We start from the raw sequence: 17662 nt of genomic DNA, 5'->3' as shown, positions 1-17662 counted from the left end.
TCCTCCAAGTGCTCGCTATCATCTCCTGGCTGGCTCCTCCACATCACCGTTTATCCCGTCTGACCCGCAGCGGTTGGGAGCGCAGCAGATCAGAGAACGGGTCAGGATTCCCATCCCTGGGAAAACGGCTGCCATTTGATCCGGGCGAGCCCCGGAGGAATGCTGCTCGTGCAGATAGATGGCGAGCAGCGTTGCTGCCAAGATGGCTTCCGGCGTGGCCTCCCTGTTTGGACACACGCGGGCGGCGCTGCGGCAAGAGGTCAGACCGCGGCTCCCAGCGGGGGGGTTGCTAAATGATGGCTGGGAGGACGCTGCTGGTTGGGGTGGGAAGGAATAACGGTGGACTGGGAATAAGGAGGCAGCACGGTTCATGCAATATTGATTTGTGGCTATCAAAAGAAAGATGAGCGCCGTTTGCTCATCTTGGCGTGAGAGTTATATTTTGCAAATGTTTGCCGGGAGATAAAAACGGTTTGCGGCGCTTTTTTTGAGATAGGTGTTCTTTTCTTTTTCAAAGAGAAGCAGTTGACTCACATTTCATCTCTAAATGCCACTTGGAGATCTGTCAGAAATCCCAACGCTCCTCAGAAACAACATGAAAGAGCCGCTGAAGGGGATTTTGGCCGAATAAATTAAAGATGTATTGATTTCCTCCTTAAACCATATGCTGTGATCACCTGACCACATTTTGGCTTTGTTTGCTTTTGTTTAGCAGGCTTGGGGGTGAGCATCCATTCGTTTGTCCAACAAATAACCAAAAACGTACAAAAACTGAGGCAATTTTTTCCATTGGACATAACGGGAATCCAACCAATCTGACCCAAACACCCACAAATATGAAAAAAACAAAACTAAACATTTTATACAGCAGTGGTTCTCAACTAGTGGGTTGGTATGGTGGATGGTGGATGGTGGGTGGCATGTCTTGGATCCTTTCTGGGTGGGTCGTGACATGACATTAAAATATGTCATATACAACTCATCTCCGACTCATTTTGAAGTGAAATTAAGTAATATTTTAGTCATTCTACTCCTTTGTATCTCTTCATTGTTGAGTTTGGTGCTTTTTGCACATTTCCCTTTTAATGTACGCATTATTTGTATACACGCAGTTAGCATGTTTCCTCATTTCCACCATCATTTTTCTACAATGCAGTTTGGATATGATTATGTCTATTTGTGTTTCAACAGATGAGAGGATTTAAAAAGCAAATGCTATTAATTGGTCTTAATATATTAATATATAAAAAATAAATAAAAAATAAATAAAAAAATGAAAAATAAAAAATATAAAATATAAAATAAAAAAAATGAAAAAATATAAAATATAAAATATATCTTCCGGATGAATACCAATCATGAGATTCAAACCCAAGGTGTCTGCTCCAAGGTCCAGAATGCTAAAAATGACTTTAAAAAGTCATTATACAAAACAAATACTTTTACTTGATTTAACTTAAATTAAAGTACACAAAGATCAATAAAATAAATAAAGGAATAAACATAAATTCAATAAGGAAATTTAAATAGTTGCAAAATAAAAAAACAACAACAACAGAAATGGAAAAACAGCTTGTTTTTATAAGAATAAAGTCAAAATATTAAAAGAAAAAAGTTGCATTCTAAAAACAAAAGAGCCATCATTTTTCAAGAATTAATTCCCAATATTATGAGGGAAAAATAATATAAATTTACTTGCATAGATTTGAAATATTACAAACAAAATTGTTTCTTGTTAACAGTAATATTACAAGAAACAAACAAAACAAAGCATAAAGTTGTCATTGTTGGAAAATGAGTTTGGGTAAGAAGTCATATTAGAGGAATAATAATGAGTACTAATAGAATAAATTGGAGAAGGACATTTTGAAAATGTAATTCAATGATTTAAAAAGGTTTTTTGTGTGCTTGATGGGTTTTTATTATGACAGGCCGTTATCGTCAATGGTGGGAGAAAAAAGGAGCGCTTGATTTGGTCACCTGCACAGTAATCTCGCCTAATTTGAGTGTTTTTTTTAAATAATATTCTAATAATTCTAATAATATATATCTACATGCGTTTCTTTACAAAATATCAAAGTGGCAAAGTTGCATCCGTTCATTTTCACTATGCATTCCTGACTGGAAAACCCCCGGTGTAAGGAAAAATCATTAGTTGCCCAGTAACCCAGATTGTCGCTTACACACAAACACACACACAAACACACAATACATGTACTGTACGTATACAAAGAAATGGCCGCCATTCATCAGTTGCAAACAACAACAAAAACAAGATGTAAAGTCGGAGAGATTTTCCAGAACGCTTCAGAGGCCTGGAGATTTATGAGCCCTTTTATCATTTGGGACAATAAATGGTGACTCATGTGGTTTGCATTATAAGACAAAATGATCAAGTCCCGGCGCAGATAATGCTGGGGGCGGGCGGAGTTGCCGAGTGGGGGCGGGGTTCCTGCATCTGTTTTCACTAACGCAGGAGGAGGATGTTGTTACTCACTAGAAGCTTTTTCACACTGAAATCAATCATCTCCACTGACAGCACGTATATGGAACATAAGAAAGTCCTAAAGGAATGTCTGCGAGGAGGAAAATTCCTCACGGAAGTCGCTCATTAGTTGCTTGACATAAAATATGTCCTTTTTAGCTGCGGGTACAAAGGAAGCAGGAGGGAGGGGGTCATTGGATAACAAGGAGGGAAGGCTGCAAATCAACAAATGGTTGGGTGACGCCACCTTGGCCTTTGACCATCGTATGCTTCCAATAGTGATGGTGGATACGTCGGACCTGGAAACTTCCCTTGCCATCCGTTCTCCAATGTTCCCACTTGGATTTAGATCAGGGGAACACAAGGGATGATCCTAAAGAGGGAGATTGATCCTGTGGAAGAAGTCCTTTACTACACAGATGAGGGCCTCCAGTCCAGAGGGGTGACCCCCTGCAACATCTCCACATAGCTGCATGGCTGCCGTTTGACAACCCTGCACAACCTGAAGCTCTGCTGTTCCATGAAAGGATCATGATGGTGCCCCCGACACTGTGTAACGTAGAGGAACGTTACCACTTCCTGCCACCTTTCAATGTGCCATGTTTGGTGGCCTTCCTTCCTTCCTTCCTTTCTTCCTTCCATCCATGCATCCTTCCTTCCTTCCTTCCTTCCTTCCATTACTTCCTTCCTTCCATTCCTTCATTCCATCCTTCCATTTCATTCCATCCTTCCATTCCATTCCATTCCTTCCTTCCTTTCCTTAATTCCACCCTTCCTTCCTTCCTTCCTTCCTTCCTTCCTTCCTTCATTCCGTTTCATTCCTTCCTTCCTTCCATTCCTTCATTCCATCATCCTTCCTTCCTTCCTTTCCTTAATTCCATCCTTCATTCCTTCCATCCTTCCTTCCTTCCTTCTTTCCTTCCTTCCTTCATTCCATTTCATTCCTTCCTTCCATTCCTTCATTCCATCCTTCGTTCCTTCCTTCCTTCCATTTCATTCCATTCCTTCCTTCCTTCCTTCCATCCATCCATCCTTCCTACCTTCCTTTCTTCCTACCTCACCACATTTGAATCTCCCAAGATCTTGTGACCCCCCTAACTGTTGGGTACGGGTACCTAAAAAAAAAAGATGGCGACTATAAATCAAGATTTAAATACGCCCGTCTGTATTGTGTCAACTCCCAAATCAGTTTGGCTCGGTCGAGACTTTAGTCCTCCAAATCAAACGTCTCACTTCGCTGGTGAGAACTTGGAGGTATTATTCCCCACCCTTCTTCCGCTACCGTGGAGATTACGGCGCGGAAATCGTGATGGATGATGACTAGTTTGGAAGTACATCCTGTTAACTACTCCCACTGACACTAAGAAGATTACGTAGGTAGCGTCAGACGCAGGCGACTCCTTCCCTGCAACTTGAGTCCTTCCTATCCCTTCCAAATCTCTGCCGTCGCGAACGCTCAGCCTGTAATTTGCCTAAAACTGAAGGCATCCGGCAGAGACGCCACGAGACGTGGTGACAGACGGATGGATGCATCAGGAGGCTGGGAGACGGCGAGGAGGGAGGGGGAATGTTTGTCTGGAGAACATGGAAAGGGTTGGATCGTTTGTCTGGCAGATGCATGCTGATATGCAGGAGCTGCGGTGATGGAAGCACCTGGTAGTGGGGGGGCTGCGGTGAGGGGGGAGGGGAAACATGTGGGAATATGTTTACAAGCTCAGGGAGGGAAACCACGAGAGAGGAAAGTGAGACACAGCAATGAGGTTTTGACCTCAGTGGGCCTCATTCCTAACATGAGCACTGACAAGGCTTGGGGTATTTATGGAATTGCTAATCGGAATAGCTGCCTTCATTTTCTAACAAAGCAATGGCTACTATGTACTGTTAATAATTCATCGGTCATCAATCGCTGGGATAGGCTCCAGGTATAGAAAATAGATGAATGGATGGATGGGTGGACTACCTATTTACCAAGCACATCAGCGTCACCATTATTTTCATGCTATTTTGTCATTATATAAAGCAGGGGTCTCAAACATGCGGCCCGCGGGCCAAATGTGGCCCGCAGGACTCTAGCTTGAGGCCCCCGCCTTGATATGAAAGTTTAATGTTAGTTTGATATGGATGCTGTATGGTATCATGTACCCAGAAAAAAATTATTACGTTTGATTAATGTTCATGTTAAAGGTTAAATAACTGTTAATAGTTATCCTCCCTATTCGTGTGGAAGTGGTACATTCTTGGCTATTTAAGTTTAAAGGAAATAACTTGAAGGCTACCGTTTAGGTCGCTAGCTCTCTAGTTTGCGAGTTAGCATGTGTGTCAAGACCCCGCAGTTGCGCAATATGTTGTAAATAAAAAGAGTATAAATGTGACTATAGTCGTGTTTTGTCATGTCTACAGGGCTCTAATAATGCTTTGTTCATTTTAATCTGAAAAAAATCATTTGTCTACCCACCAACTATATGTGGTTTCTTAACTTTTTATTATTTGCCGTTTTATTATTATTATTATATTTATTTATTACTGATTGATTTTCTTTATTCTTGATTTGTTTATTTATTTAAATCTTATTGTGTGCAGAAAAATAAAAAATTAAGATATTTTAGAACAGTGGAATGTTTTATCAGAGCTTTTATTGTAGAAAATCGGAACCAAAGCACTGAAAAAGTTTGTATATTTTTCTGTTTTTAATAAATGCGTTTTTTTTTTTTTTTTTTGGAAAACCTGATGCGGCCCAGCCTTGCCCAGACCCTAGCTCCAGTGGGCCCCCAGGTAAATTAAAGTTTGAGACCCCTGATATAAAGAGCATAAAGTCTTTATATCAGTTTATAAACAGTTTTCATAAAAAAATACCAAACTCACTACTCAAAATCATACGGCGATGATATTATCACCATCATAAGTCAACCACATGCTAATCGTGTCTGGAGAACAACAAATCATTAGTATCATGACAACAAGAGAGCTAAATTGTTCAGCTACAATCGAAAATCTTAATGTGTGCCTCATGAACGTGATATCTTTATGGGACAAAAACGGGCTCCAAACTAACCACATTGCTTGTATGTTCATTCATTCATTAATTTTCTACCGCTTTTCCTCACGAGGGTCGCGGGAGGTGCTGGAGCCTATCCCAGCTGTCTTCGGGCGAGAGGCGGGGTACACCCTGGACTGGTGGCCAGCCAATCACAGGGCACATATAGACAAACAACCATTCACACTCACATTCATACCTATGGACAATTTGTCATTTGAGTCACCAATTAACCTAGCATGTTTTTGGAATGTGGGAGGAAACCGGAGTACCCGGAGAAAACCCACGCATGCACGGGGAGAACATGCAAACTCCACACAGAGATGGCCGAGAGTGGAATTGAACCCTGGTCTCCTAGCTGTGGGGCCTGTGCACTAACCACTCGACCACCGTGCCGTCATTGCTTGTATGTTTAAAAACAAAATTCCCATTTGTAGTCCGAAGACCAGAAGCTGCGTTTTGAGTGTCTTAAGAGGAATAAAAGCAAGGGAAAGACCATTTACCATTTCTCGGATCGAGATCGACCAAGGTGTGGAAAAAAAAAGATGCAAGAACAGCAGAAGGGTTTAGTGAGGGAGGGATCAAACACGCGGGCATGGATCAGTGTAGCCTGTCAAGCTCAATACGAGATGCGTCATGTTGCTGGCGACCCTACGTACAAGTAGGATTTGCCGATCTGCTTTTTCACGTGTTTTTTTTTATTTTTTTATTTTTTACAGAAATCAGTCGATATTGATCGGCGGCCGATGGATCGGAGCAACAAATGAGCAGGATAAGACACGTATGACTTATGTATGTTTGCAAGAGCAACAAGTCAGCAGGAATGTTGATCGTCTTTCCCGGCCCGGTGTCATCTCTTCAAAGGCGTAGGTGAAGTGTCTTCCAGAGTGGCGAGGTAATTGCTCTCGGTGTTGTTGCTCCACTTGAGCACCGTCTCGCTCTCGGTCTCTCTCTCTCTCTCTCTCGCTCTCTCCCTCGCTTGACATGTATGTTTACCACAACCCTAATCTTCAAACAGCCTTTAAACATAAGTAGCTCAGCTTTCATAAAGCATAAAGTCAGCTCTGACTGATCCTCGCCGCCATCCTGTTTACCACGCTGACGAACGCTCTGATCGTATCGTTTGCTCGCTCGCTCGCTGGAGCAAAGTCCTTCCTTTCTTCAACGCGCCTCATTTCCAAACATGTTGTATTTATTAATATTCATGCCAGGGAGACAGGTGACGAGAGGTGACAACGTCTTAGAGCGTCAGGCTTACACGAATACGCCGTGTACGCTACGCTTTTTCCCCACTGGCAAAAACACGGGGAATCAAAGGTTGTTGCGGCACAGCGTCGCTCCGCTTTAAAGTGCTTTAATGTTCTTTTCACAGCATCAATGGCGACGCGACACTGACGCTATTAGAATTAGAAGGCAGCAACAACGTCCAAAGTTGGGGGGTCCAAACGTTTTCCGGTCGGGGCCGCGGCGTGAAAAAGGAAAGGATGCAACTTTGTCGCTTAGCAACACATGCTAAGAATTTTGATATATTTCATCTCAGCTTTGTCATGGAGGTGGAAATTATTAGCAACAATTTTGCTCTTTTTTTCCCAATTTTGCTGCTGTTTTCCAAATATTTCATCTTTCCACTGAAATAATTTTTGTAAATATTCTTTTCATAATATTATGATTTTATTCCCAAAATATTCTGACCTAATTTTCCAAACATTACAAGATCATATTGTTTGTCTGTTTCTCATACTACTTTTAATAAACGGCATATTTTTCTTTTGCTAAATTAAATTTAATATTAGGAGTTTATTCTTGTAAAATTGCGACTTTTTTCCTCATTAAAACACAGTGTTTTTTCTCTTTATATTTTGACTTTATTTTTCTAAAATTGCAGCTGTTTTTTTTTACATTTCTGCTATTGTTTTTCTAAATATTCCAACTCTATCTATGTTTCCTTCTCATAATATTTTGACTTTATTTCCATATATTATAACTTTTTTCCCAACCTAATTTTCCAACAATGAGAACTATTTTTGCAAAATTTAATTGGCCCTCATAATATTAGTTTATTCTTGTAAAATTGCGACTTTTTTCCTCATTAAAATACAGTATTTTTTCTCTTTATATTTTGACTTTATTCTTCTAAAATTGCAGCTGTTTTTTTACATTTCTGCTGTTGTTTTTCTAAATATTCTAACTATGTCTTGTATGTTTCCTTCTCATAATATTTTGACTTTATTCCCATATATTATAACTTTTTTCCCAACCTAATTTTCCAACAATGAGAACTATTTTTGCTAAATTTAATTGGCCCTCATAATATTAGTTTATTCTTGCAAAATTGCAACTTTTTCTCATTAAAATACAGTATTTTTTCTCTTTATATTTTGACTTTATTCTTCTAAAATTGCAGCTGTTTTTTTACATTTCTGCTGTTGTTTTTCTAAATATTCTAACTATGTCTTGTATGTTTCCTTCTCATAATATTTTGACTTTATTCCCATATATTATAACTTTTTTCCCAACCTAATTTTCCAACAATGAGAACTATATTTGGTTCCTCATTTTATGAAAATATATATCTATTTTCTTCAGCATTTCAACTTTTTGTTATTAAAACAATATTATTTTATTCTTGTAAAAAAAAATTATTTTCTCTTAATATTTTGCCTTTATTCTCATCAAATAACTGCTTTTTCCATTCCTTTTATTGTTTTTTCCCCCCAACTATTTAAAGTTATATTTTCTCCTTGTAATATTTTGACTTTATTTATATTGTCATGTTATATTTTTAAATGTTCTGCAGGCCACTAAAAGAAACAGTGACATGCCACAAATGTCCCCCGGCCCCCACTTTGGACAACCCTGGTCCAAATGCAGTCTCCAGGTCTAAAAATACAAACAATGCAATGACCCAGCGTCCGTCAAAGCCATTAAGAGTTTGCAGGTCACGCCCCGCTGTTGCGCAATAATAGAAGCACGGTGTACAGAGTGTCCGCAGGGGCGCGCTAATTCCATTCTCACAGCTAATCCTGACACACTCTGGTCGAGCTCCGGCCCGGGAGAACCGATGCGATCACCAGAGGCGACAGCAGGATGAGACGCAGGAAGGAGCCCGGTCTCCAGACATCTGGCGAGGCGCTCGCTCGGGATGAAAAAAAAAAAGACGTAGGAGAAGAAGAAGAAAAGGAAAGAGAGCCTCAGATGTGGCGGGATCAAAGTGTGCCCTTGGTGCCGGAGCCACCCTGGCCTCATATTCAAATAGTATTCCTGAAAGGAGTCAGACCTGAGAACAGAACGCAGGCAGTGACTGCCAATATGAACGTCTGACATTCATAGAATGAACACGGATGCACTGGAACCTCCGTTAGTGTCATTCATCTCTTCCGGAAGATCCGACTCCGAGCAAAACGTACTCAAACCAAATCTCTTTTACCCATTAGAAATAATGCAGGGGGGGTCCAAAGGTTTTTCCAGCTAGGGCCACATTGGGAACAATGAAAGGATGCAACTTTGCCACTTGGATATTTCATAAAGCACCACATGTACATATGCATAATAAATACATAATCTTTGTACTTTTTTTGTAATATTTGGACTTTATGTATAGTATACATGCTCTAATTTTCTAAAATTACAGCTTTATTTTGGTTTCTTTGTTGATCATAATATTGCGGCTTTTAAAAAGTAACTAATTTTTAAAAATATTTTATAAAATTAAGTGTGTTTCTTTTCCATTTCTACTGTGTTTTTTTCTAACTTTCTTCTTGTGAATTTGCATCTCGTCATTATGAATTTATTCACATAATATTTTGATGTAATGTCACGTAGCATTATAACTTTTTTTTCGCAATCTATTATTTATACATTTATTCTTATATTATTTATTCATTGTTTTGTCACTTCAAAAAACCCAACATCATTTTCTTGTTTTTTTGTGACTAAAATAACATTTTTTTTCTCACAATATTACAAAGTTATTGTCATAAAAACTACACCTTTCACTCATTGGACTCCATTTTTTTTTTCATAATATTACACTTTATTTTTGTAAAAATTACTCCTATTTTTTCAATTTTTATTCTTTTCCCTGTTTAATTATATTATTTGAGTGTATCATGGGGTACACTTTGGACACATGAAACAATAGAAGCACTATTGCTTGACAGCTTTTTTGACAGCCATATCTGCTTGCTTCTATGAGAAGACACACACATGGTTGGCAAGATGCGGCTCGGGAGCCGCACGCGAACGTCAGCCCCCTTGTTGCGGCTCCCATGCTAAGCTCTGTGATTTGTTTTAACACCAAAGTGGAGGAAGTGTGCTTTTTTTTAAAGAAAGAGTATTAAATATCCGACTCACCACAAGTCCATGAATGCAGCGACACTGTGTTCTGACTGCTGATTGGATGAGCAAGGGAAGGGAAGGGAGGGGTGGGCCAGTCTCACAATGACACAGGAAGAAAATGTCAGAAGAAAATTCTGAATGGATTTGCCGAGATGGATGTGGATGTGGCGAGAAATGAGCAAAAAACTGAAAATGTAATATTGAAAGACATTTTCCAAACAAGCACTCAGCTTTTTCCGAAAAGTACCCAACTGCAGATGGGAGTCAGGGAGCAATTTTGGAAGGTTGAGCAGAGCAAAGCATACTTTCAAGAAGTGAATAAAGGCTCCACACTCAACTACAGCTGCTAGCGTCGTAGCTGACTCGCTGTGCCGGAGAGCGGAAGGAGGAGGAAGATCATTCATTAAAAATATCAGAGCTTCTACTCTCCAAATTAAAGAAATAGCAGTCGAAATATCAGTGGACATGTAAACGATATCGAACACACGGCACTGACAGCACCGCCTAGCTTCTGGTCTTGGAACAACTCCGAATGGGACTTTTAACCGCAGTGACATTCTGTTTATCAACAAACATGCAATGTGATTAGTTTGGAGCTCGTTTTTGCATGTGGATCTCACACTATGGGGGACATACTTTTTTGTAAGTGCCATTGAACTTGACCGCCGTGCCACCCTAGTTATTTCTTATTTTCTCTTATTATGTCTATTATATTGGGTAATAGGAGTGCAAATGTGACTATAGGGGTGTTATTTCAGGTCTAGAGGGCTCTAATGGTGTTCAAAGGTATGATTATTCATTCATTCATTTTCTACCGCTTTTCCTCACGAGGGTCGCAGGGGGTGCTGGAGCCTATCCCAGCTGTCTTCGGGCGAGAGGCGGGGTACACCCTGGACTGGTCGCCAGCCAATCACAGAGCACATATAGACAAACAACCATTCACACTCGCATTCATACCTATGGACAATTTGGAGTGGCTAATTAACCTAGCATGTTTTTGGAATGTGGGAGGAAACCGGAGTACCCGGAGAAGACCCACACATGCACGGGGAGAACATGCAAACCAAGGGTGGAATTGAACCCTGGTTTCCTAGCTGTGAGGTCTGCGCGCTAACCACTCGACCACCGTGACGCCCGGTGCCAATAGCAGTCATTAATAATTGTGCCGGTCCATCAATGTTCGATGCCAAACGTGGTATACGTACAATACAGATACACGTGTTTGAGCAAAACGCTGGCATTCATGGAAACGTCTCCTCTGTGATCACTCTGACACTCCAAATCAGACACTTGAGTAGCAGCCCATGGCTGGGAGCTGGGGGGGTCACCTGTATGCAGCATTAGCGAATTAGCCGCTATCTAACCCAGACCTGCTGCGGCGTGCTGACACTAATCCCGGGGCCCGCTCCGAGAGCCCCGTCTGTGTTACATTATCATGTCTAATCCCCGTAATCTCCCGGTCGAGCGGCTAAATGCTATTCCACCTCCGTTGCTTTACCTCTAATAGCGCTAATGATGGGCTGGGGGCCCCCCCCCCCCCCGGTGCCCTTATAGTGGTGGGCATCGGAATTAATGTCATTCATGGCCTGGGGGCAAACAGCAAATCAAAACATATGTTCAACAAATCAGCGTTTGTATTTTGTGATGTCATGGCTGCTTTGCGGGTCAATTGATGAGATCCTTAGCGAGGTGGGTGGGGGGGGGGGGGCTAATGCTTCTCAAGTCTCCGTGCCTCTACCACCTCGCATCGGGAGACATTTATGACAGTTGACCTGCTGTCATGAATGAATGACAGCGGAAGATTGGTACGGGATGAGAAAGTGCAAAAGCCCCGCCCCCCCTCCCCTTTGCATTAAAAATGGCACTTTATCCACTAAAGCGGGATTTCTGCGTAATTACCCGCAGCCGGCAGCGTGGCGCGCGGCAGGCTTACCTTGTTTACACTGCCTGGCTGTCTCCCTGCGAGGCTTCGTCATACCGTCTTTGTCTCTTTTGGCGTCTTTCACGTGTCTGTCTCTGCTCTCGGGCCCGACCTTGAAAGAAGAGGCGTGAACACACCCGAAGGAGCGACGTTAGTCAGGGAACTCAACAAGAACTCGAGAACTAGTGATGCGTTCGTGGCGTTGGTTTATTTACAATTTGGCACACATACTGTATAAGTGCAAGCTATTAATACGCTTTGCAATGTTAATCAAATGCTAATGCAGTTGCATGGCGCTACCTCCTAGCAAACACTGACTTAATTGTGGAATGGGGGGGTTGGGGGGGGGGGGGGTAGAAAACAGGCCAGACTTCCACTCATATTTAATTTGATCTCGGAATAAAAGAGGTATAGGAAAGTATTAATCTGCTTAACATTTCTAAGTACATCCTCCAAAGGATTTTGCTTTTTTAATCTTACATATGCTCTGCAGAGTTACTGGCAAAAACTGTACATTTCCCTCATTTCATCCTTTCAACATCAAATGGTGAGCAGCAAAAATTGGATCAGACTTCAAAGAGCGTGATGTGCTCCAAGTCACGGAGTGGCTCTTCTATTTCACATATTGAATCCGAGCAGGATATCAAAGTGCTACCAAAGAACCTCAGGTCTTTACTAAAAAAGGGCTCTAACATCTGTAGAAAGAGGAGCGCAAAGACAAATCACCTCGGGGGGGGGGAAAGAGTGAGCATTTATTCTCAGCCGTGCATTTCCAGCTTTTTGATTCTCTCGCTCCCTCCCGTACCACCCTGTCTTCTCCGCCACAACTCTTTTTTTGTCTCAAGGACTCAAAACATTTCCAAAGGAATAATCTGCCGCCTTAAAGAGGAGCGCTGCTTGAGATACACGGCTAAAAGTAGGGGGGGGGGGGCTCGCCAGTCAATCAAATACTACTTTGACAGATATTTCCTTACTCACGTTGGCCTGGTTCGCGCTCGTCGGGCTCTTAGACCTGTGAAGGTAAGGAGCGGTTGTAAGTGACAGGAGCAGAAACAGGCTTTTTTGGCATTTGGGTTAGATTAAAATACTGCTTAAAATACTTCACTCGGGTTTGTTATGGTCATGTCAGTGAGGACGTCTACTACATTAGTCACTACTACACAGCCACTACTACACAGCCATTACTACGCAGTCACTACTACATAGTCACTACTACACGGCCACTACTACACGGTCACTACTACGCAGTCACTACTACGCAGTCACTACTACGCAGTCACTACTACGCTGTCGCTACTACACAGTCGCTACTACACAGTCACTACTACAGAGTCACTACTACACGGTCACTACTACACAGTCGCTACTACACAGTCGCTACTACAGAGTCACTACTACACGGTCACTACTACACGGTCACTACTACACGGCCACTACTACACAATCACTACTACACGGTCACTACTACACGGTCATTACTACACAGCCACTGCTACACGGCCACTGCTACACGGCCACTACTACACGGTCACTACTACACGGTCACTACTACACGGTCACTACTACACAGTCACTACTACACAGTCACTACTACACAGCCATTACTACACAGTAACTACTACACGGCCACTACTACACGGCCACTACTACACGGTCATTACTACACAGCCACTGCTACACGGCCACTGCTACACGGCCACTACTACACGGTCACTACTACACGGTCACTACTACACGGTCACTACTACACAGTCACTACTACACAGTCACTACTACACAGCCATTACTACACAGTAACTACTACACGGCCACTACTACACGGTCATTACTACACGGTCACTACTACACGGTCACTACTACACGGTCACTACTACACAGCCACTACTACACAGCCACTACTACACGGTCACTACTACACAGTCACTACTACACGGTCACTACTACATGGTCATTACTACACAGCCATTACTACACAGTCACTACAGAGAACATGCAAACCCCACACAGAGATGGCTAAGGGTGGACTTGAACTCGGGTCTCCTAGCTGTGTGGCCTGTGTGCTAACCACTTGTCCTAATCACATATAATATGCTGAAAATATAGTTTCATTTAAATTGATTAAAAATTATTTCCTTTTATTCATTTGAATTATTTATTTTGTGAATGAATCATAAATTCTTTGATATTAGGTTAGAGTGGTATGAAAATGAACAGTATGCTCATGATAGTGGCTAAGTGTTTCCATTGGTGTACAACATCATATCAAGAGCCACGGTTGACAATATTATATTAGAAACACGGCTTATGTTCTATGAATACCGAGCACCGTTATTGTTCTGACGCATTGTGAAGGTTCTCTACTGTTGAAGCCATCCAAAGGCAGGAGAAACGCTTGCGAGGTGAAGAGAATGAAACTCCTGCCAGATGATGTCAAAGTGGATCTATACGGAGAGATTCCAGGGCTGATTAAACAGAATTGTTAAGAAGGTTTGAAGTCTTTCTCACCAAGGAATATGATTGTAAACACGGAGAGAAAACTCCCAGATGAGGCTGCACTTGGATGAAGGATGCAAGCAGCATAACACTTTCAGATGTGTAAATCCACTATTTGCTTGGAATTGGCCCACAGCCACATAGGATTTCAATGGAGATTGTGGGAACAACTTTTCGGTTCGTACAGTGGTACCTGGGTTCCTCCTTCATTTCTTCAAGGTCTGGGAGATATGGACCAAAACTTATATCTCGATATGGATAGAAGATACAGGGTCAGGCAAATTGATCTGACACATTTGGAGGTTAAATAAAAGGCAAATAAAGTAAAGAAACAAAAAAGTGTTTTTATTTTCAAAAATTTTTGAATATAAAAACACATTTTGTTTTTCAAAATTTTTGAATATAAAAACACTTTTTTGTTTCTTTACTTTATTTGCCTTTTATTTAACCTACAAATGTGTCAGATCATTTTAAAGTAAAGTAAAGAAACAAAAAAGTGTTTTTTTTTACATGTACTTTTTGAATATAAAAACACTTTTTTGTTTCTTTACATTATTTGCCTTTTATTTAACCTACAAATGTGTCAGATCATTTTGCCTGACCCTGTATATTCTGATATTTTTTATTTAAGTCAAACTTTTATTCAATCTTGTAAAAAAATAGCCGCAGAAATAAAATAGTGTATTCTATTTTTTCAATAAATATGGAAAAAGTTGAATATAATTCAATCTTCCATCTCACGTTGCCCATGACGACAGATGCTAAACGTGGTTGATACTGTCTTTATACAGGAACCTTTATACCGTCTTTTCCGTGGATCACTACCGCTATGCAGCCTCTCCTCCTCCGTATCACCGCGGGGAAGTTTCATTATTAAAGAAATATGTTATTTTTTAAAAGTCATAATATAATGAAAAACTAAAATTTGTAATCTGTAGAAAATTAGGTTGCAACAAAAGTCAAATTTTAAAAAACTAACGGAAAAGCAGCTATATTTTACGATAATGAAGTCATGAAGTTCATATTATTAACAGGCTTTTCACCTATATGACGAAGCTGAGATACAGTTTTTTTATTGAAATATACATATGTGTGACTTCTTAGCATAGCTACACGCGTTGTGTGATTATTCGCTTTGTGGCCCTCGCCATACAATAACCAAGACAGTGTATGTAAACCGAGACATGCAGGATTTTTGGTTGGAAAACCAAATCCTACGCAAACTAAGGTACCACTGTATATTGCTATATGTGTGCCATTTGTGCAGACGGAGGTGAAAAGCTGCAAAGTCATGGGTCTGCACTCGTGCTTTGCACATACTTCCCGAATGACTGGCTTGGATAAACACAAGGCTTCAGTCGTACATCTGGAGACCAGTGCGGCTCTTGGGGTTCTGTTAGTGGTCTCATACGCTATCTTGGTGGGAAGACTTTATCGCCTTTGAAAAAGTGTAGGATAGGAGGTGCGTTTGGATGGGCTATAAGCAAGAATGTACTAGAAAGGGGAAGCAGTGAAAGTACCTTTTGCTCCATGTATACATACAGTACTCCATGCAGACCTTTACACTTGCAGGCATTTTGTCCTGGTAATAATGTTTAATTTCTGTTCATGCATAAATTACACACCTACATATTATCCATGGGGCGACACGGTGGACAAGTGGTTAGCACGCAGACCTCACAGCTAGGAGACCAGGGTTCAATTCCACCCTCGGCCATCTATGTGTGGAGTTTGCATGTTCTCCCCGTGCATGCGTGGGTTTTCTCCGGGTACTCCGGTTTCCTCCCACATTCCAAAAACATGCTAGGTTAATTGGCCACTCCAAATTGTCCATAGGTATGAATGTGAGTGTGAATGGTTGTTTGTCTATATGTGCCCTGTGATTGGCTGGCCACCAGTCCAGGGTGTACCCTGCCTCTCGCCCGAAGACAGCTGGGATAGGCTCCAGCACTCCCCCCCCGCGACCCTCATGAGGAAAAGCGGTAGAAAATGAATGAATGAATGAATGAATATAATCCATGACCAAAAATGGTGCACGTTGGCACCATTTGACCGTGCTACCAAACAACTTATTTACACCTTCACACCTATTTTGGTTGAGGATGCACAAAGAACAGAAGGGAGGTAATACACTTGAAAAAAAGACATGGCTAAAAAGACTAGAAGACTTGGCTTTGGGCATTATGATTCGTGATTAACATAAAATCACAAGGAGGCTACAAATATTCTCTCCAATTTTTTTTTGTGCCCTGGCATGCAGCCCCCGCACAGTTTACACACACTTCACACCTGTTTACCACCAATTTTGTCATTGGCACGCCACTGGCACACAAAACTGCATACCGCTGCAGGCACAAAGTGCATGCAAGTGTAAACGAGGCTTTACTCTGATTGTGTAGTGCAGCGAGAACGCATAGGAAAGAAAGGCCCTGGAGGAGAGGATGTGGAGGCTCACCCCATATGGTCCTCCTTGGTGGTCTTTCCTCCAGCCTCGGGGTTACATCTGTGCCTCTGAGGTCCACAGTCCCGACGCACCCGATGGCCTCTGTAAGCTGCACAAGAGATGAATTTCAGATATGCGCTCACATCATCGGAAAACTCGCTCCTTTCCTTCATGTTCACGAGGGGTGTTAGAAGATCTGACAAGATTTCTTTGGCCTGGCAAAATAATAAAGTTATTAATAAGTCATTCATTCATTCATTCATTTTCTACCGCTTTTCTTCACAAGGGTCACAGGGGGTGCTGGAGCCTATCCCAGCTGTCTTCGGGCGAGAGGCGGGGTACACCCTGGACTGGTCGCCAGCCAATCACAGGGCACATAGAGACAAACAACCATTCACACTCACATTCATACGAGGAGAACATGCAAACTCCACACAGAGATGGCCGAGGGTGGAATTGAACCCTTGTCTCCTAGCTGTGAGGTCTGCATGCTAACCACTCGACCGCCGTGCCGCCCTAGTTATTTCTTATTTTCTCTTATTATGTCTATTATATTGGGTAATAGGAGTGCAACTGTGACTATAGGGGTGTTATTTCAGGTCTAGAGGGCTCTAATTGAACCCTGGTCTCCTAGCTGTGAGGTCTGTGCACTAACCACTCGGCCGCCGGACCGCTGTTATTAATAAGTATCAAGAGTTATTAATAAAGTTATTATTCAACCCCATGAAAAGCGGGGATCGACTGTACAATAATCCCTCGTTTATCACGGTTAATTGGCTCCAGACCCAACCGTGATAAGTGAATTTCCGCATAGTCGGATTTGTTATTTATAAATGTAATATTTTGCTAGTTAGAGCATAGAAAACCTGTCTACAACCCTCTAAATATGCTTTTTAACATTAGTAGAGCCCTCTAGACACGAAGTAACACCCCTATAATCACTTTTAT

At 41.6% G+C, this 17662-nt stretch overlaps 1 protein-coding gene across 13 annotated transcripts in view; it reads right to left on the bottom strand.

The window, feature by feature from the left end:
- Positions 1-17662, bottom strand: part of myo3b (myosin IIIB) — a 104839-nt gene that overhangs the window by 17584 nt on the left and 69593 nt on the right. For 9 of the 13 annotated variants that reach the window (XM_058081544.1, XM_058081543.1, XM_058081540.1 and 6 more), the window contains 3 exons: positions 16727-16823; positions 12757-12790; positions 11791-11890 (listed from right to left, as the gene is read on the bottom strand). In XM_058081544.1, the coding sequence (XP_057937527.1) occupies positions 11791-11890; positions 12757-12790; positions 16727-16823 (231 nt within the window). Of the gene's footprint in view, positions 1-11790; positions 11891-12752; positions 12791-16726; positions 16824-17662 lie in introns of all 13 variants that reach the window. The other 4 variants (XM_058081547.1, XM_058081546.1, XM_058081549.1 and 1 more) reach the window with 3 other exon arrangements.

Source organism: Doryrhamphus excisus, chromosome 9 (genome assembly GCF_030265055.1).
Source record: "Doryrhamphus excisus isolate RoL2022-K1 chromosome 9, RoL_Dexc_1.0, whole genome shotgun sequence".
Classification (NCBI taxonomy): Eukaryota; Metazoa; Chordata; class Actinopteri; order Syngnathiformes; family Syngnathidae; genus Doryrhamphus; species Doryrhamphus excisus.
Note: the sequence above shows the minus strand (reverse complement) of the source record. Positions and strands in the feature narration are given on the sequence as shown.